This window comes from Petromyzon marinus, chromosome 31 (genome assembly GCF_048934315.1).
Source record: "Petromyzon marinus isolate PM22_M1 ecotype Great Lakes invasive population chromosome 31, UKy_Petmar_22M1.pri1.0, whole genome shotgun sequence".
NCBI lineage: Eukaryota > Metazoa > Chordata > Hyperoartia > Petromyzontiformes > Petromyzontidae > Petromyzon > Petromyzon marinus.
The window spans coordinates 3001961-3023434 of record NC_133697.1 but is presented as its reverse complement, the minus strand read 5'-3'; the positions used below and the strand labels follow the sequence as shown (position 1 = coordinate 3023434).

The 21474-nt window shown below is 53.0% G+C and overlaps 1 protein-coding gene across 7 annotated transcripts in view; it reads left to right on the top strand.

The window, feature by feature from the left end:
- The window catches only part of LOC116947659 (MAM domain-containing glycosylphosphatidylinositol anchor protein 2-like), a 133950-nt gene that overhangs the window by 14436 nt on the left and 98040 nt on the right, over window positions 1–21474 (top strand). For all 7 annotated transcript variants that reach the window (XR_012945704.1, XR_012945705.1, XM_076070992.1 and 4 more), the window contains exons 3-4: window positions 327–501; window positions 14456–14652. Coding sequence is in view for 5 of the 7 variants with exons in the window: in XM_076070992.1 (XP_075927107.1) it covers window positions 327–501; window positions 14456–14652 (372 nt within the window). In the remaining 2 variants the exon portion in view is untranslated. The remainder of the gene's footprint in view (window positions 1–326; window positions 502–14455; window positions 14653–21474) is intronic.

The window sequence follows — 21474 nt, the reverse complement described above, 5'->3', positions numbered from 1 at the left end:
ATATATTGCTCATAAAAAAATGATGCTGTCGGGAACACATCCCCAAATACACAGCGGTGTAATGACCCTCATTTAGCGGTGATTCCATTAGCGCTCACTTTTCCAAGATCACATCTTGAGCACCAAGCGAGCTTTTGCCCGCATTCGTAAACGGTACTCACATGCACAGGGAAATACAGTATCCATGCCCTCTGTGTGTCGGCACGTACTCAACGGCGCGTGCTGGCTGCCGTCACTGGCACAAGTGTGCGATCCCACCGATCGGTGTGCACGGCGAGAGAGCTTCTCCAACCGGCCATCTTTCTCTCCTTCTTCGCTCCATATAGGTGAGGTGGACCAAGACGGCGGGCACCTCTTCGGAGAGGTCCCAGGAGATGACAGTCTACAACGAGACGATGCGGATCAACGACATCGGGCGCACACAGGGAGGCCGCTACTACTGCAAGGCGGATAATGGAGTGGGCGTCCCGGCGCTGCGCTCCGTCCGTGTCGAGGTCTACTGTGAGTGCCCAGAGTGGAGACGTCTCCCCCCACGGGGCTCGTCACCACCGTCAGCATTCATTCACTCGCGCGCTGGGTTTTTGCACAAGCTGGTCTTGCGCAGCTCTTTTCGATTTCATTTGTAACCCGGTTATTTTTTCTATGATCTCTAATTCGTTATTTTTCTCTGATCTCGATTTGGTTATTTTTCTCTGATCTCTATTTGATTACTTTTTCTATCATCTCTCTCTGGTTATTTTGCTCTGATTTCTATTCGGTTATTTTGCTCTGATTTCTATTTGGTTATTTTTGCTTTGATATCCATTCGGTTATTTTTGCTCTGATTTCTATTTGGTTATTTTTGTTCTGATTTCTATTTGGTTTTGCTTCATTGCTGCACTTTTTTTAGTGTATGGCTTTCATAATATTTGTGGCCCAGGTCACTCTTTCAAATGAAACTCTCATCCTGGTTTCTTGAGCTCTTACCTGGTTGAACAAACATGAAATCCGATAATACACATCCTGATTCAGCCAAATTTGAGTGCTAATTATTTAAGCAAAAGTGCAACAGTATGGCCTCTCTCCTACGTCTCTTGTGGTATATCCATCTCTTCATCATATGGCCTTTGACCAAACCATTTTTTATAAATCTCATTTTTCTTTGCACCTCTGATTAGCACGGTTGGCTACGTATGGTGCGAAAATTAAACTTACATGTGTAGTGGGTTCACTTGAGAGACACACTTATTCAGGAGGCAACACGTTTATTTTACGACCACAACGGGATAACTACATAACCGGTAACCACCAGGGGGTAACTATATAAACGGGTCAGGTCAGTCGGCACACTACTTGACCCACGATGCCGAGCACGAAGACCGGAGACCGAGGAGAAGTCGTAGCACGGCGGGTTCCATTCTAGCAGACAGCCCTGATTTGGCCCCGGGACTTCCCTTTTTATGCCCCCAGCATGGCCTGGCTCCACCCTCGGCCACGTCCCCTTCTGGAACTCACCAGAAGGTTCTGGGCCCTACACCACATGTACCTTCTGTCACCTTTGGCCCACATCCTTGTCCTGTCCTGTCATGTGCCCTTGCCAGCCAACCAGGCTGCTACGTCCTCAGATGCCCCCTCGCTGCCAGCCACCAGAACCATGCTCCCCTAGGGACCCTTTCTATGACATAGCGTACCCTGCTGGCAGAGAGGGCTACTACACTCCCAGTTCCCCTCTATCATAAACTGGCGCTAGGTGCCGTAGTGATCCATTATATGTCACTGCACATGTAAAAATTACAAATTGGATATGTATAGCGGCATCAAAATGGAACCACTTTTCCCGACACTGCACAAAACAGCTGAGCATTTATATCAAGGAAAGAAAGAGGCAGACGTAAGCAGAGGAAAAATGAATGTTTGGAGGCTGGACTTCGGCAGGGAGTCGAAAGTACATGTTACTGGGGGAGGAAGGGTGCCTGTAGATTTTAGCAGCAAGCATTGGTTGCTGCAGTGGAGAGTGCATGGAGTGAAGAAGTCTGAGTCAGATGACAGGATAGAGGTGTCTTCTTTGGTTCTTTCTGTAAAGTCACGTAGAATGAGAATAAAATAATAACTTGATAAAATAAAATAACACAATAATATTCTCACGACGTTTCGGCCACAACACAAGCGGCCTTCATCAGGTGAAGTGACGAGACTGTCTGGTAGGACAGCGCTGGAGTGAAAGAGCCACGTTCAGATCACGACCTTTAAGCTGTGTGAGAGGAAACAAAGCGCCTTGACAAAGGAATTAGCATATAATTTAGCATTGAAATGGCTGAGTGATTAGCTTGTGACTGGTGACAGAAATAGCTATGTTAAAAGTTAAAGCATACACATCCGCAGAGGCACCCCTTGATAAAGGAATTTGCATAGAATTTAGAATTGAAATAGCTAAGTTAAAGCATACACATCCGCAGAGGCACCCCTTGACAAAGGAATTAGCATAGAATTTAGCATTGAAATAGCTGAGTGATTAGATTGTAACTGGTCACAGAAATAGCTACGTTAAAGTCAGAGCATACACATTCACCGAGGCGCTTAGTACAAATCAAACAGGAGAATTTAGCATTGAAATAACTAGGCGAATTTAGCATTGAAATAACTGAGTGATTAGCTAGTGACTGGTCACAGAAATGACTATGTTGAAGTCAAGGCCTACACATCTGAGCTATTCACAGTACTATATAGTGAACCAATAAAAAAATAAAATATAAATTACCTTAATGTTATCAATAAACTCTATATTCTCCAATCAGCTAAGCTACCAACAATAAGTCGTTATATATCACAATGCTATATGGCGAAAAAATGGGTGGATTCTTACCCTCAACTTTAGCACCACGGATAGCTACGGGCCCCATTCAGACGGACGAGTTCATCCATGGTCGGAACAGAGGAGGGGGAGAGAGACAGCTGCGAGGCGCTATTATACTCCATGTTGTAAACCATACCATTAACCGTGGTGTGAGAGGTATTAAGAGTCAATGCTGACGAAAGAGCTGCGGTCTGAAGGTCATCGTAAAATACAATTAATTAAAACAGAAATGGTTTAATACATCTTTCCAATGGTTACTAAGCCAGAATCCATCTTCTCGGTTGAAATTGTCTCTGTGTTTGTATATGTGAATGGCCTCATGAACGAATCTCTCATGGTAGCCGGTTGGTTTGCAAAGAACCTCCGTCTTGGAGAAGTCAATGTCATGTGAGCCCACTGAATTATAACAGTGATCTGCCACGGCAGAGGAGTTCGTCCTACCGTGTTTCAAGTCTGCTTTATGTTCGCGGATGCGGTCCGAGATATGTCGTTTGGAAGAGGTACGTTGATGACACCTTTGTCATCTGGCCACATGGCCAGCCTGCTCTAGACCAATTCCGCGACCACATCAATTACATACACCCAGCCATCAGATTTACCATGGAGGTCGAAAAAGATGGCAAACTACCCTTTTTGGATGTCTTAATTAAAAGGAGACATGATGGTTCAATGAGCCACTCTGTCTACAGGAAAGCTACCCATACAGATGCTTACTTAAAACCGGATTCCCACCACCATCCATCCCAGAAAAACTCCCTCATCAAGACTCTATACCATAGAGCCCAATGCATTTCCGACCAGGAACACATTACCAGTGAACTCAAGCACGTACACCAGGCTCTCAGGGCTAATGGTTACTCCGACTACACAATCCGCAAAGCCATCACTCCAGTCAGGAAGAAGGATCATCTTATGGAGCCACTCAAAACCATCACCTTACCCTACATTGCAGGGGTCACTAAAAAGATCTCCAAAATCCTGAATAAACACAAGATCCAGGTCCGATTCAACACAGTACATAAAATCCGTGATTTAGTTCCATCTGTAAAAGATGCTGTTCCAGACATACAGTACCCGGGCGTTTACAAACGTAAGTGCCTCTGTGGTAGTAGCTACATTGGAGAAACCAAACGACATATCTCGGACCGCATCCGCGAACATAAAGCAGACTTGAAACATGGTAGGACGAACTCCTCTGCCGTGGCAAATCACTGTTATAATTCAGTGGGCTCACATGACATTGACTTCTCCACGACGGAGGTTCTTTGCAAACCAACCGGCTACCATGAGAGATTCGTTCATGAGGCCATTCGCATATACAAACACAGAGACAATTTCAACCGAGAAGATGGATTCTGGCTTAGTAACCATTGGAAAGATGTTTTAAACCATTTCTGTTCTTAATTAATTGTATTTTACGATGACCTTCAGACCGCAGCTCTTTCGCCAGCATTGACTCTTAATACCTCTCACACCACGGTTAATGGTATGGTTTACAACATGGAGTATAATAGCGCCTCGCAGCTGTCTCTCTCCCCCTCCTCTGTTCCGACCATGGATGAACTCGTCCGTCTGAACGGGGCCCGTAGCTATCCGTGGTGCTAAAGTTGAGGGTAAGAATCCACCCATTTTTTCGCCATATAGCATTGTGATATATAACGACTTATTGTTGGTAGCTTAGCTGATTGTAGAATATAGAGTTTATTGATAACATTAAGGTAATTTATATTTTATTTTTTTATTGGTTCACTATATAGTACTGTGAATAGCTCAGATGTGTAGGCCTTGACGTCAACATAGTCATTTCTGTGACCAGTCACTAGCTAATCACTCAGTTATTTCAATGCTAAATTCGCCTAGTTATTTCAATGCTAAATTCTCCTGTTTGATTTGTACTAAGTGCCTCGGTGAATGTGTATGCTCTGACTTTAACGTAGCTATTTCTGTGACCAGTTACAAGCTAATCACTCAGCTATTTCAATGCTAAATTCTATGCTAATTCCTTTGTCAAGGGGTGCCTCTGCGGATGTGTATGCTTTAACTTTTAACATAGCTATTTCTGTCACCAGTCACAAGCTAATCACTCAGCCATTTCAAAGCTAAATTATATACTAATTCCTTTGTCAAGGCGCTTTGTTTCCTCTCACACAGCTTAAAGGTCGTGATCTGAACGTGGCTCTTTCACTCCAGCGCTGTCCTACCAGACAGTCTCGTCCCTTCACCTGATGAAGGCCGCTTGTGTTGTGGCCGAAACGTCGTAAGAATATTATTGTGTTATTTTATTTTGTCAATTTATTATTTTATTCTCATTCTACGTGACTTTACCGAAAGAACCAAAGAAGATGAATCATTGCAGTCACGAAAGCTTTAAATCGAAGGATAGAGGTGGGCAGGGGAGAGTCCAAGACGGATCTTGAAGACTAGCACTGCCCACGCATTTGCGCAGGATGTGACTTAACTGAGTTGCAAAGGAACGTGGATCTATTGCTCTTCATTTCCCAAATTATACGCGCTGGCTTACTATCAATCAACTGTAACGTGATATATCAACAGCAATAACGATTTGGCATAACAATGTAGTGGTTGATTTCACTCGGACAACTTTTCTCTTTCTTCCAACACCACTTCATTTACAGTTCTCCACATGTCCTCAATGCTCCACAGTTCCCCTGCTTGCCACGGCTCGCTCGCCGCGCCTCACTCGACTCACTCGCCGCCTTTGTCTCTCCAATCACTGCTTCTCCGTCAGCTCCGCTGTCACTGTGCTCTCCCCACTGCTGGCTGCTTCATCTCTGCTCTCCGCTCTCCGCTGTCACTGTGCTCTCTCCACTGCTGGCTGCTTCGTCTCTGCTCTCCGCTATCACTGTGCTCTCTCCACTGCTGGCTGCTTCGTCTCTGCTCTCCGCTATCACTGTGCTCTCTCCACTGCTGGCTGTTTCGTCTCTGCTCTCTGCTATCACTGTGCTCTCTCCACTGCTGGCTGCTCCACTTCAGCTCCGCTTTCCTCTCTCCACTGCTGGCTGCCTTCACTTCAGCTCCGCTCCACGTCCTGCTTCATCAACCCCCCGATTCCCACCCCCCTCTCTCCTCGCGTCTCCCCAATTTATCCCCGCTCTCATTATTCCCCAATTAATTAACCCGTGTCCCACCGACGCTCTGCGTCCCCGTGCACCTGTTCTTTGTCCAGACTTTAAGACGCCACTTCAGCCCTGACAACACCACCAGCCAACCACAGCCGTCTCTGGCTCCCTAGCTTAATTGGCCTAATCATTACCTCATCGTCCCAACCATCGCACCTGGCTGTCCCAATATGACCCATACTGTCCTGCCTCCGCGCGATCTCACCATTTACCCCCATGCGCATATTTATTCCACTACAACAACAATAACAACACCAACACGAATGACACATCAACATGAAAAACAATACAATTATTGTTCATAGCAACAATAATACTATATGAACAGCAACAACAATGACTTATCAACAATAAAAATGTGAATGTATACATCAACATTGACACCACGTGTAGAAATATCAGCAACAGCTGTACAACTGTTTTACAATCACTCTTTGGTTCTTTCAGTAAAGTCATGTATAAAATAAAATAATAATAGAATGCAACGTTTCGATTGCAACGTAAGCAACCATCATCAAGTACGAATGAATGATGAAAACACAGACACGGAAACAACATAGGCAGACGCACATGCAGAGAGAGACACACACAAAGACACACCGAGCAAGACACACACCAAGACAAACAGAAAGACAACGACTCTGTGCCGAGGCCTTAAATACCGAGAGGGGGGCCAGGGCAGAGAGAGGACTGTGGAGGCGGACCAACGAAGGGACCAGCAGACGAACGAAGGGAGCAGTGTGGAATTCCAGACCACAGTGGCCGGAGGAGAGACAATGGTTTAGAGAAAGAAAATCGAAAGTTTGAGAAAACAAATTTAGTATAATTAAGAAGTGTAATGCAATGCAACACAGAGGGTCGGTTAACACACAGTTAACGCATGGCCTGGTTGATTAACGTTCTTACAAAGATTGCTAAATTAGAAGTTAAGTGTGAAACAGACAAGCAAGGAGAAATTTCGAGAGAGAAATAGGAAGTTGTACATCCAATTTAGTAAACTTGATTTGGAGCTTTCGTGACTGCAGGAATTACTTTTTGTTTTTTTTTTCCCAGTAAAGTCACATAGAAATGAAATAATATAATACGACGTTTCGATTGCAACACAAGCAATCATCATCAGGTACAAATGAATGAGAAAAAACAAACCTAGTAAACTTAGAAATATAATGCAATACAACACAGAGAGTCGGCTAACATAACAGTCAACACCCTACCTGGTTGATTACGTTCTTCCAAAGAGTGCTAAATTTGAGAGAGAGACAAAACACAGACACGGAGACACATAGACAGACACATAAGCAGAGAGAGACAACACAAAATACCGCACATTCTGGGAGTAACTGATAAACTAGCCAGATGTTTGGAAACACAAAACATCCCAGTCAGATTTGGCACGGTAAAAAAAATACATAATTTAAAATCTAGTACAAAATATGTATTACCGAAGCTATCAACAGAAGGTGGGTACAGGATTAACTGCAATTGTGGTAAATGTTATGTTGGGTAAACAGGAAGCATGATCAGCACGAGACTAAAAGAACATCAGAGAAATATTAAATTATCCCAAATGCAACTGTCAGCAGTAGCAGAAGACGCGTGCCAACAAGGACACTCAATTGATTTTGATAATGTAGAAGTTTTGTGCAAAACTATCTGCTACTGGCCAAGTCTAATTAGAGAATCTATCGAAATTGAAAGAAATCAAAATAACTTTAACCGTTCGGATAGCTACCGTCTTAGTGCTACGTGGAAGCGAATAATCAAATAATACATTATTTAAATGCATGCCTACAAAGGGCAGCATACTTCAATAGGGATTACCGTTGGTATGGCTATTTTAATAAACACAATAGACAGGAAAGACAAGTTCAAAGGAATCGCATAATGCACATGTATAATGTACGTTGCTTGAGTGATCCCGCTCGCCCCCATCATTGTGCAAGAGCGCAGAAGGGTGGTCAACACATCTACGCCTTTATATAAGGAACGACACAGTAAGACTTTTCCACAAATCTGGCTATCGCCTGAAGAAGATAGTTGTAATTACTGGCAAAACGTCGTACTCAGTTTGTAAATGTTGTGGCTTGGCTCTCCAACACACCGGTGTGCTGTACTAGTGTAGGGGATCTGCGAGCCACCCTCACGCGCACGCACCACGCAAACAGGACGTCTCCGCTCTCACGACGACACGCACCAATCACACGCACGGGAATGCGCGGAAAAAAGGGCAGGGGTCAAAGGGCAGTGACGTCACCCGGACCAAGGCGTGCCAGACGGGAATGTGTATTGGAGATGAGTTAAAGGGCAATGTGGGACGGGTGTTCGAGGCTGGTTGTGGAACGAGTGTTGCTGTGCATTGGTGAATTAAAGAAGTGCTTCAAACCATTCTAGACTCCTCTTCATCTGGTGGCAGCGGTGGGATGTCTCGCCTCACCCGAAGCAAGAACCCAAGGGGGGAGACACAGCAAGAAGATGCTCTGTGTGCCCAGGACGAGATTTGCTCTGAAACAGAACTGACAAGTCGAGATTCGTCTCTCGGCTCATCAACGAGATCCGTCGCAGCTGCTTGTCCCATGTGGCCACCTTCCTCCACCAACCCGGCGGTGCAGACACAGCACCGCCGCTGCCGCAGATCATCCTCGAGGGATCGGAGGATGGATCTGCTGCTGGAGGCAGTCACCGCACTGCTTAGCCGGCTGGGTCCGGAGCAAGAAACGAGCGGGGGGAACCTCAGCCGCAACACCTCCCCAGCGAGGGGATGGGGCCCACGATCAGCCTTCTCGACCAGGCACTCCGCAGCATCTATCCGGGGATAGAGCAGCATCTCGCGACGCCGCCGACCGTGAGTCCCGCGCGGCGCCTGGGAGAACACTCGAGTCTGTCCTCCCGAGATCCTCCGTCAGCAGCGGCAACCGGGGGCGAGATCCAGCCGGAACCTCCGCCGAGGCAGCCCACGGAGGAAGGATAAGGATGGAGCCGCCAGCTGGGCGCGATACAGACGTTTGCGTCCAGATCGGGAGAATGGCGTGCTTTCGTCCGCCGGTTTGAGACGGCCGCACGGGCAATGAGGTGGACGGAGGAGCAAGCCCTGATGATGCTGCCCACCATGTTGGACGACCCCGCGCTGGTGGTGTTCGACCGGATCCCGGCTGAAAAACGAGGAACCCTGCAGGGTGTCTACAAGGAGATGGCTGACGTGTTTGATCATCCGTTCGGAGTGCACCAGAGGTTTCAAGACCGCCAGCGTGAAGCATCCGAATCGTTCCTGGTCTTTAGGATGGAACTGTTGGCGATGGCAGAAGCTGCATTTCCGCAGCGAGTCGGTCCTGGACTCGCTGGTGGCGGAGCGGCTCCTTGCCATGGCACGGAAGGCGGGAGCGATGCTGCCGGTGGTGGAGGAGGAAGTCCGCACCTCGCTATGGGTCACACGTCATCTCTGCGCTTACGAGGAGATGGTGGGACCCGCGCGAGCTGTGGCACATGTCGTGTGGGATCGTGGTGATGTCGAGGAGCGGCATGGCCTCCAACCCGACACGCGGCAGAGGAGGACGAGGGAGAGATGGTGGCGGCCCTGCGGCAGTACCCGAGGATCCTGTGAGAAGCGGAGCGCCGACGCCGGCGCTGGGCACCTCGTGAGGCAGGAGATCATCCTCGGGTCAACGACGATATCATCTGCCACCCCTGTGGCCGGGAGGGACACATCGCCCGTGGATGCCGCAGCAGGACGAGTGCACCGGGGACGACCAACCGGGATCGTCAGCCTCGGTCCGCGGCCATTCCAACTCATGCGAGTGCTGACACCTCGGACACCCGGCCAGAACCATACATGCCATGTTCACCCCATCACGCATCTCATTCCTCACGGGCGGTGGCTAGGATTCCCGCTGACGGTCCGGGCCCATGGCTGGACATGATTAAAAAGTGGCGTCGGTTGGCCAGAAAGGTGGTGGCGGCCACGGGGGGGACGTCCGTGTTGGTAGGCTCGGTGGCAGGGGTTAGCGTCCGCGTGTTGGTCGACACGGGTGCGTCGGCCAGCATCATATCCCTGCGTATATTTGACTTGTTACTGGAGGGACAGTGTCGTCTCTCGCTGGTGCAGGCCAGATACATAGCCGCAAATGGGGGAAGTATGGGGATTTTGGACCAAGTGCTAGTGCCGCTCCAGTACTGGTCTCCAGTGTGCTCATGTTTCCCTGCTTGCTGGGCACGGACCTGTTGGGGCTCATGCCCCTTTGCATTCTGAAGGACGAAGGCTGCGTCGAGACCCCGTCGGGGGGTCGCTTGTATTTCTTGCGCCAAGACGGGGAACCGAAGCAGCTTCCGCGAGTTCAGGCGCTGGTCAGGACTATGGTCTCGATCCCGCCTGGTGCACAGGTCTTAGTGCCGCTCCAATATCGCACCCCGCTCATCATTTCCCGGTCGGATGCGCCACTCATTGTCTCCGCATTGTCGTTGGTGGTGGGTCGCCATTGTTTTGCAGCAGCTGACACGCTCGTGCGCAGGAATCAGCCTCTGTTCATGCAGGTCCTCAACACGGCTGATACCCCCGTAACATTTCAGGAAGGGCCCTTGTTTGCAAATGTCAGTCAAATGCATTCGAACCCTGAGGCGGACACCATCAACAATGTGCAATTGGATGGTCCGTCGGTTGGCGCCGAGGATATGGCATGGATAGACGCGCTCTTGGCACGGAACACCGATCTGTTGGCAAGGGAATTGGGGGAGCTCAGAACATTGTTGAGTGGCTTCGCAGACGTGTTCAGTCAGGGTCCCTACGATGTTGGTCGCACGTTGCTCATGGAGCACCACATTGAAACGGGCGATGCGCCATCCATTCGGCAGAATCCCTATAGGATGGGTCCTAGGGAGAAGGAGCACATGCGGCAGGCAGTGCAGGAGATGATGGAGGCAGACATAATATCGCCATCGACGAGTCCGTGGGTGGCGCCGGTTGTATTGGTTAAGAAATCGGACGGATCCTTGCGTTTTTGCGTAGACTTCAAGCGGCTGAACAAAGTTACCTTGGCAGATGCCTACCTGCTCCCGCGCATAAACGACTCATTGGATGCCCTCGCAGGACCAAAATTTTCCCCACATTAGACCTTTTGGCAGGATTCTGGCAGCTACCACTAGATGCCGAATCGAGATCGAAAACGGCTTTCAGAACGCCTCAAGGCCTCTTTCATTTCAACTGTTTGCCGATGGGTTTACAGACGGCTCCCGCCACTTTCCAGTGATTGATGGAGCTGGTGCTCGCTGGATTGCAGTGGGAGTCGTGCCTCATCTATCTCGATGATGTGATCGTGTTCGCTCGCACATTCGAGGAGCACTTAACCCAGTTGCGACAGGTGTTTTCGAAAATCTGGGATGCCAAGCTGAAATTAAAACCCTCCAAGTGCTATTTGGTTCGCTCCTCCGTGAAATACCTGGGGCATGTCGTAAATGCGTCGGGGGTCGCAACAGATATCGACAAAATGGCGTGCGTCCATCATTGGCCAACACCCACGTCCGTGCCTGAAGTCCGCAGATTTGTAGGGTTTGTTTCTTATTACCGCCGTTTCGTCGAGAACTTTGCAATCATCACTAAGCCCTTGCATGTGCTCACGGCAAAGGGACAGTTGTTTCATTGGGGCCAGCCAGAGACCGACGCGTTCTTGACACTGCGCCAGTGGTTGACAGAAGTGCCGCCCCTGGCATACCCCGATTTTTCAATTCCCTTCTTGCTGGAGACGGATGCGAGTGACGTGGGCATCGGGGCCATTCTCTCCCAGATTCACGAGGGGAGAGAGATTGTCATTGCCTACGGAAGTCGCATCATGTCGCAGGCTGAGCAGTAATATTGCGTCATGCGCCGCGAGCTGCTTGCCATCGTCTACTTTGTGCAGCAGTTTCGGCCCTACCTGTACGGCCGCGAATTCACTGTTCGGACGGATCATGCGGCATTGCAGTACTCGCTCTGCATTGACCAAGCGACCAGTCAGATGGCCCGATGGTTGGAGCGGCTGCAAGAGTACACATATCGAGTGGTGCACCGGAAAGGAGTCAGGCATATGAACACCGATGCTTTGTCTAAACTCGCAGCCCCCGAGAAGTGCGCTTGCGGCGACGGATCCGCGTGCTGTAGACCACCGGCCGTGGCACAACCCGAGATTGTGGCGCCGGTTTCCGCCAGGGACACGGACCGGCCGGGGCCGAGGGTATCGCTGGATAGCGACTTGGGGCTCAACATGCGGGAATGGAGGGAACGGCAGCAGGCAGACGCGTCCTTGGCACCGTTTCGCCGGCTGGCAGAGATGGCACGCGCTGACGATCTCCCCACGTCAGGGAAGTTTTTCCACATGTGGGAGCGATTGTTGATGTGCTGGGACGTGACGGTGACCCGTAAAGTTCTGGTGGTGCCCTCTTCCCTGTGGGGTCAGCTATGCTCCGATGTTCATGTCCGGTAGTTGCTCCATCTAGGTAGCTGAAAGACCGAGTCTGTGCTACGCCTACGCTGTTTTTGGCCGGGCATGTCCGCCGATATCTGCCGTCAGGTATCGGCATGCGTGGACTGTACGCACAGGAAGCCCCCGCCGGTCGTGCAAACCACTCCCCTGCAGTCAATTAAAGTTTCCCGGGTAAACGAGCTCGTGGGCCGCAATATCTTGGCTCCCTTCACCACCACCCCTCGAGGGTGTAGATACCTACTGGTGGGGATGGAATACTTACACGATGGCCCTTTGCCTGCCCGTTGCCAGACCAGATGGGGGCATTCATAACGGACGCCTTTGTAAATGGCTATGACAAGGGGGCTCCAGAGCGGCTGCTGACAGACCAGGGCAGGAACTTTTCATCCAAACTGTTGCAGGAGGTGTGTGATATGCTGGGTGTTAAAAAGGTGCGGACGTCCCCTTACCACCCACAAACGGACGGGATGGTGGAACATTTAACCGCACCATCTCGGGGATGTTGTGTCACTTGGTCAATGACCAGCAAACGGATTGGGATTTACACATCCCTGGGGTTTTGACGGCCTATCGCTCGGCTCCACATGCATCAACGGAATATTCACCATTTTTCTTGATGTATGGATGCGAGCCGAGCCCTCCAATTGAGGCACAGTTGCGCCCTATCCCATCGCGGGCTGGAGATTGGCCAGTCGCGTTCCGCCACTCGCTCAAGTATTTGCGCGAGGCTCGCGAGGCGGCCTCGGCAGCATCCGCGTCGGCGCAAGCTGCGAACGAGCGCTTGCGGGCTAAGCCGCCGGTCGCGGATCCCTTTGTAGTGGGTGACCTGGCTTGGCTGCACTGCCCGCAGGTACCATTGCGGACGTCAACGAAGCTGCACCGTCCCTGGAAAGGCCCGGTCACAGTGCTGCAGGTATTGTGACCTCAGTGTGTTCGCATTCATATGGGAAAGCGTAGGTGGTACGTTCACCCTTCGAGCCTTCATCGTCAGTTCGGCCGGGTGGGAAGAGGTTGTCACACTCACGGCCTACTACGCGACTGACTGATAATGCAGACACTGTCCATCCTGCAGGACTACAGGTGACCGGAACGCTATCATGGGTCCCATCGCCGTCCGTGGCTGAAGACACAACCGCAGCAGAGGACTTGGTCACAGGACGGGGGCCCGTGACCCGCTCACGTTCACGCCGCCTCATCGCAGCTGTGGACACGGACATCCCTGCAACCCTGTTGTGTTCGGTCGAGGGATCGGATCGTGAGGGAGGTTGGCGACAGAGGCGGCACTCGTGTTAACAAGGAGACGGAGGGCAAATTGTGTTGTGTTTTATTTTGCTTATTGCACTATTTTTTGTGTTGTGTTAGTTGTTTATTGCACTATTTTTTTGTTGTTGGATTGCACGCGCCCGGCCGCAGTTGGTTTTAAACGGCCGAGGCATACATTTATTGAGCCGAGGACAGCTGGGTCTCAAGGGAAGGGGGGGGTGATGTAGGGGATCTGCGAGCCACCCTCATGCACACGCACCACGCAAACACGACGTCTCCGCTCTCCAATCACACGCACGGGAATGCGCGGAAAAAAGGGCAGGGGTCAAAGGGCAGTGACGTCACCCGGACCAAGGCGTGCCAGACGGGAATGTGTATTGGAGATGGGTTAAAGGGCAATGTGGGACGGGTGTTCGAGGTCTGTTGTGGAACGAGTGTTGTTGTGAATTGGTGAATTAAAGAAGTGCGTCAAACCATTCTCGACTCCTCTTCACTAGTGACGAATTGGCATGTTTTGTTTACGTGACAACCCTTACTAGTTGGCTGTGTCGGGTGGTGGCGGGTTTTAACGACACATTTATATATTTACGCGATCTAACCCAAAAACCTCTATTATGAACAACTCTGGTTGTCCTCCATACTTGCCCCTCGACATAGGAATGTATATTTTCCACCACTTGCTCTGCAAGCACTGTAAACGGGAGACGAGCATTTGAGCAGCAAACCTTCCTCTGACTTCTCGACCTCCTCTCCACCGCGTTTGTCCCCCACAGACTTGGAGGAGCCCCGGCTCACAGTGCACCAGTACGCGGCTGCCACGCGCCAGTACTTCTATGCGGAGCGCACCGTGTTTCTGCGCTGCGAGGCGCGCTCCAGCCCGGCGGCGCGGCACACCTGGCACCGCGGGGCGCAGCCTCTGCAGCAGGGCGCCGACAGCGGTGTGGACATCTACGAGCCGCTGTTCACGCATGTAGGGGCGACCACCCGCGATTCACGTACTCGCACATGCGCGCACGCATCATTCGCCATTGCCGCTTGCTGCCACCGTGGTAGTGTAAAAAATATATGTTAAACACAGTTGCTGGGCAAAGGCCGGACATGTCAAGTGGACAACAACACACCAAGCACTTGTGGGGGCTGCTGCCCCTCATCTCCTCTCCCCCGTTCTCCTTTTCTTCGCCTTGCCTCGTTGCTGCCGTTCACAGCTCCGAGCTCGCTGCCTCTGCGCGGCTCCTATGAGACACGTCTCTTGGCTGGCTCTCGGCCACCTCGGGTCATTCACACACTCCCCGCGTGCATTTCCCCTATGCGTACTTAGGTACGCCCCTGTCCACACTCGGCCACAAGCGGTTACCTGCGCCTATTGGCCACCACGTGCCCACGCTAAAAATAGCGCGGCAGCTGCCCGCGCGTCGCTCCCTTCGTCCGCTACGACTCGCGCTATAAATAGCCGTGTAAATATGCGCGACCGCGGCGCGGCACGATTACCACTAGTCGTGCCACCAACCACAATGCCCACCACCACGATAGCCACATCTACCACTACCACAACTGCAACAACCGTTGTATGATTATGCACATGGGTACCCGTGTACCTCACGGCGCAGCTCTACACACGCGGTAACCACTGCCAGCAGCATCACGTGCTTGAATTGCGTTATCTTGTTTTATTTACCGTCGCAGCCGTTCGGAATCAACTAATTAGGCTGCGGCTGCAGAATACCCGCTCACCAATTTTTCTCTACGCGCTACACGCGCGGCGCGTGCCGTGAGCGCTGCTGCTCCTGCACGCCCCCGTACTGGCGCGGGCGAACTACAACCAGCACCACACGATGCATAGGCTTACCACACCACGCACTAGTGAATTTAATGATCGAAGGAACCGTACCTTAATTCCCAGGGTGATAGCACGTTACTGCTGCCCAGGCATGCGCGTCGAGTCCAGAGTGAACCCGCCCGTGCGAGCGCAAACACGTGGGTAAAATTACTCACCTGTGCGCAAACAAAAGAGCACTCCACCGAACAGCTGGAGGTAGATACAATGCACCCCGGCGATCCGACTCACAACACCTCGCCCTCCTCTCCGCACTCACAGAGACAACACGGCACAGTTTATACTGTACTGACGATTTATTACCTACGAATAAACAAACTAAACTGCGCGTGTAAGTGCGGACCAGCAGGCAGATCTAATCTATCTCTCTACGGTCAAATCCTCAAGTGGCCTGTCCCCTCTCTATTCACTCTCTCTCTTAGAACCTCCCCCTTTGCCTTACCTCTCTCACTTACTCACGGTTCGGCCCAGATGTGTGAAAGGTTGGAGAGAGATGCGGCTATACCAAGCTTTGGCTGGGGCTGGAGTTTGGCTGTTCTACAACCCGTCAGACGGACGGTCGAGAAACAGGATGATCGCGCTCCGTCCTCCCTCCTCCAAGTTCCGAGCAAAAAGGCCCCCTACTTCTCAATCCCATCCCTTTTTATTCCTAGGTTTGAACGTTTACCCGCTGCCCCTCGCTGACCTCACGTCCCGCCCCCATTGTCCTACCAAGTGCTCTGCCCATTCCACATTACTACTGCGGTGCATTATGGGTAGAGCCGTTAAACTCGCGGTGCATTATGGGTAGGGCCATTAAACTAGCAGTGCATTATGGGTAGGGCCGTTAAACTCACGGTGCATTATGGGTAGGGCCGTTAATGTGGGGGCTACCGTCCCCCGCCATCACCGAATTGTCGGGGCCGTTGTTCCCCGACTCCCCCGTTACATTCGTACTACTGCGGCTGCTGCTGCCCCCCGCCTCCACCGTCCGAACCCCGCCATCCCCCGTCTCCTCTGTCGCAGTTATACCACTGCCCCCCGGCTGTTCTGTGGGGTCCGGGCTACCGGCCTCCACTTCCTCGCCCCCCTGTACCCCCGACTTGGTTGCTGACCGCGTCGGCATGTCTCAATTGGTGGGGCCGCCTGCTCTACGCATATGACGCGCTACGCTGTTCAGTGGCGGCGTGCGGCGGTGAGTGCGCTCGCAGAGTGAGATTCCGTTCCGCACGTGAACCAACAGGTACGGCGCGCCGACGCGTGATTCCCTCACACACACGCTCTACGCGCTTAGGCAATAACAAACCCGATGCTGCTACCTGCCGAGCCCCGTACACCAATCACACGCGAGGGAGTTGGGGTCGGGGGGGAGGGGGGCAGGGGTGTCCGCCGTTTAAACAGCCGCGCGTGTACGCACACACCAGGCGTTTAGCTCTCCGCTTCACTATAGACAACCGCGCATGCACGCGACCTTTAGACACTCCCGTAAACAGTCGCACGGGTACGCAAACGCCAAGCACTCCCGTAAACAGCCGCGTAGGCACGCGCACACTAAGCACTCCGCCTCGTTGTAAACAACCGTGCGTGCACGTGATCACCAGACGCTACACTCCCTTATTCGCCTGCAAACAGCCGCGTATACGCGCGAGCACAAAACACGCCGCCTCCCTCTTCGTACTCACAGCGACCACGACACAGTTTTATCCTCTATTAGCGGTTTTTATTCCCCGCGAATATCCCGCTAAACTACGTGTGTCTGTGTGAGTCAGCAGGCCCTCCTAGCCTATCCTTCGAGGATCCTAGATCCAATTTATCCTGCCTATCGCTCCGCTCTCTACCCTCGATTAAATAGCTCAAACTCACCTCTCTCTTACTTACGCTTACTTCCACTCTGCTGCGCTGGAAGCTGTAGAAGGGCGATGCTGTGGGTCGTCTCCGTAGAGGGTTGAGCTTGGCTGCGTTGAAGCTCGTCACACAGACGTCTCCAACGGCTGACTCCAACACCCCACTGCTCTCGATGTCTTGAAGAAGAAGAACTCTGCCTTCACTGTCTCAATCACCTGCCTTTTATCCTATCTATCACAAAAGGCATCCCGCGGACCTTGCTTGCCCGTGCCCTCTTGTCCAATCGGAGGCTGAGATATTTCTGTCCCTTTGACATTCGGATCCCCTAATCCCACCGATAACAAAAGGCATTCAGTTGTTCCTGCGCTAGTGGCCCTCTTGTCCAATCGGAGGCTGAGATATTTCTGTCCCTTTGACATTCGGATCCCCTAATCCCACCGATAACAAAAGGCATTCAGTTGCTCTCGCAACCATGCCGCCCTGTCCATTCAGAGGCCTGGTTATTCCTGTCCCTCTGTTATTTGGATCCCTAATCCTACCTATAACAAATGCATTCCGATCCGTATCCCCCTTGGCCTCCTGACTCGTGTTTGTGTGAGTGCGGTTTCACTCGCGGTGGCTCAATGGCCTCTGCCGTGACCACGTAACTTTAATATCAGGTCACGGCGCTGCGGTGCATGTCAGCCTCCGGGGTAGATTGCCCAATTGTCCGGCCGCAGGAAACCATGAAGCTTGATCCCATTAGAGGTTCTGTATAAAAACCTGTCGGCCAGGTGACCTTCTCTCCCGGCTCTACGTGGGGTGTGCGTGCATTCATGTGGGGGGGGGGGGGGGGGGATGGGCGGCGAGGGGCGCATCACGTCGGCGCCGTCACTCCCCGGTGGCAGTGTCACGGCGGTGGGCACGGCCCCGATGGAGCGGCTCCGCTGCGGCGGCACCACACAGCCCCCCAAGGTGCCAGTCCCCGTCCCGGGTTGACTAGAGCACATCGCCTGGGTTGCCCCTACGAGGTAGCGCCACGGGGTCCGCGGGACTCGTCCGGCTCTCGTGGCTGGCCTCGGCGGTGGTGTCTCCGTCTCTCGGGGTTCTGGTGGCGGTCTCCTCCACTCCAGTGGCTCTCTCCGGTCCTGGGTACCTGCGGGCTGGGAGACAAACTCGGGGGCGGTAGGGTTCAGGGGCCGTCGTCACCATCTCTCCTGCCTCGGGTCGGGACCCCCTGGGGCCCGGGGCTCTGTGGGGCCCATATACTGTGCGAGGCCCCCGGGTATGGGGGGTGTGGGGACCCCGGGGTTTCGGGGTGCTTGAACGGCGGGGTTCTCCCTCGCTGGGGCCGTCCTCCATGGTTTTAGTCGCCGGACATTGACTACCATCTCCCGGCCCCTCTCTCCTCCCTGAATCAGTACCGTCCAGGGGGAGATCTGTCGCCCCACGGTCCAGGGTCCCCACCAGTAGGTGGTTAGCTTCCCCACCTGTCCGGTCCCGACGCGAGGGGTGTGCAGCCACACCTTAGAGCCCGCCAAGTAGATGGGGGGCTCCATGCGGGGTCGGGCGCCCTGTTCCTGCCGCTGGTGTGCAGCCTCGCCTTGCGGGTAGGCCCGGACCCTAGCTCCTCGTAGAGTCTCTATCAGGTGCTCCACGGGGCGGCTCCCTTCCTCCCGTTGTGGCGGAGGGACACCGAACAGTAGATCTGCGGGCAGGCGAGACTCGCAACCAAACATCATTAGGAATGAGGTCTGTCCCATAGATGTGTGTACTGTGGTGGCGTAGGTAAACAGGGCATAGGGGAGGTGTTCGTCCCAGTCCCGTTGATTCGCGGCCGCCATGCGTTTAAGCTTCCTGGCTATAGTCTGGTTCATCCTCTCTACCATCCCATTTGCCTGGGGGTGATACGCCGTAGTTCGGTCCTTCTGGATCCCGGACTCCCGGCACAGCGCCTGGAATAGCTCTGCCTCGAACTCACTACCCTGGTCGGTAATGACTCGTTCGGGGATCCCGCGCTTAAGTGTGTAGTGTTCCACGAATGCTCGGGCCACTACGAGGGCTGTCTTATCGGAGATGGCCACCGCTACGGGATAGCATGTGAAGAACTGCACCGCTACGAGAATATATTGATTGCCCCGGTGGGATCGTGGGAATGGCCCTTGCAGGTCGATCCCAACCAGCTGATTCGTTCGACTGACGCGGAATGGCCTCAGGGGTACCTGATATCGCGCTGGTTTCGGCCTGCATTGCTGGCACGCACGGCAGCCCTCTACCCAGGCGGCTACGTCTTGTGCTAACTTGGGCCAGAGATATTGGCGACGCAGGGTTTCCCGAGTGCGCCGTTCCCCGTCATGGCCCTCGAGCGGGTGGTCGTGCACCAGTCTTAGCAGCTGGGGTCGCACCTGGGCGGGAACACAGATGCACCCATGCTGGCCGGCTTCGGTCAGCTCTCGTACCTCTCTGTCCTGCATGCACAACCGTGCGTACAAACCACTCCAGGGTCCTGGTAGGGCGTTCTTCTTCTCCCGTAGGGCCGCTTCCCCCGCCGCCAGATCTGGATCCCGCAGCTGGGTCCGTCTCAGCTGCTCGTCGTCCAGGACCGGAAAGGCGCAGCCGACGTCCTCCTGGATCCGATCAGGTTGGGTTGCGTGACCCGTCGGGCCCCGGGGTGTGGGCTCTGTGCCCGCCGGGTGGTCCTCTGGGTCCCTGGTCCCTCCTGCCGGGGTCTCGTGGCACATACTGCACTGTCTCTCATCGGAGGAGGGTTAGTCTTGGCACACTCCTGGGGGCCCGCCACCTGCCGGCAGCGGCCCCCCATGAAGCACGGGCAGACTTCCTCCGCCCTTGTCTCGGCGCACACCGCGGGTCACCTCGACAATGCGTCCGCGTTTGCATTTGTACGCCCTGCTCGGTACTCGATTTGCAGGTTATACTCCTGCAACTGTGCCAACCATCGGGCCATCTGCACCCGTGGTTCCTTGAACGTAAAGAGGAACTGCAGGGCATAATGGTTGGTGCGCACCCGACATTTCCTGCCTTACAAATACAGTCGGAACTGTTTACACGCGAGATCACGGCATACAGTTTTTGACGGGTCACGCAGTAATTCAGCTCGGCCCCACTCAGGGTCCGACTGGCGTATGCGATGACCCGCTCCGTCCCACCCTGCACCTGTGACAGCACCGCGCCCAGCCCACTGCTGCAGGCGTCGGTGTCTAAAATAAAATCAGTGGTGAAATCGGGAAAAGCTAGGGTGGGGGTGTGGGTGAGGTGGTCTTTGAGGGTGGTGAAGGCCGTCTGGCAGGCCTCCGTCCACTGATAGGGGTTCTTAGGGGAGGTGAGTTGGGTGAGGGGGCGTGCAATCTCGCTGAATCCCTTTACAAATCGACGATAATAGGTGGCGAGCCCCAAGAATGATCTGATCTCAGTCAGATTCCTTGGCCAAGGCCATTCTACTACGGCGCGCACCTTTTCCGGATCGGTGCGCACCCCCGCCTCGCTGACTCGGTGTCCGAGGTACCCAACCTCGCGCTGCGCAATGTAACACTTACGCGGCTTGAGCTTGAGATGGGCTGCTCGCAATCGTTGGGACACCTCTTGCAGCCTGGACCAGTGTTCCGACAGAGATCTACTGAACACTATCACGTCGTCCAGGTAAATCAGGGACTGTTCCCACTGCAAGCCCCGCATCACAAACTCCATCAACCGCTGGAATGTCGCAGGCGCGTTAGTGAGTCCGAATGGAAGCACTCGAAACTCAAACAGTCCCATCGGGGTGGTAAATGCGTTTTTTGGCCGATCCTCCTCCGCCATCTCCACCTGCCAGTACCCGGACGCCAGATCGAGGGTGGAAAAATACCGTGCTCCTGCGAGGCTTTCAAAGGTGTCGTCTATGCGTGGTATGGGGAAGGCGTCGCCGAGGGTGACTGCGTTCAACTTTCGGTAATCAACACAGAATCAGGTGGACCCATCCTTTTTCGTCACTAGCACCACCGGGGCAGACCAGGGGCTTGCCGAGGGCTGGATTATGTTATCACGTAGAATATCCGCGACTGCCTCTTTGATCTGGGTCCGTTCAGGCGCACCTGCTCAGTATGCAGGGAGTTTGATGGGTCGGGCTGCACCTGTGTCAATTTGCTGCTTAACAAGGTC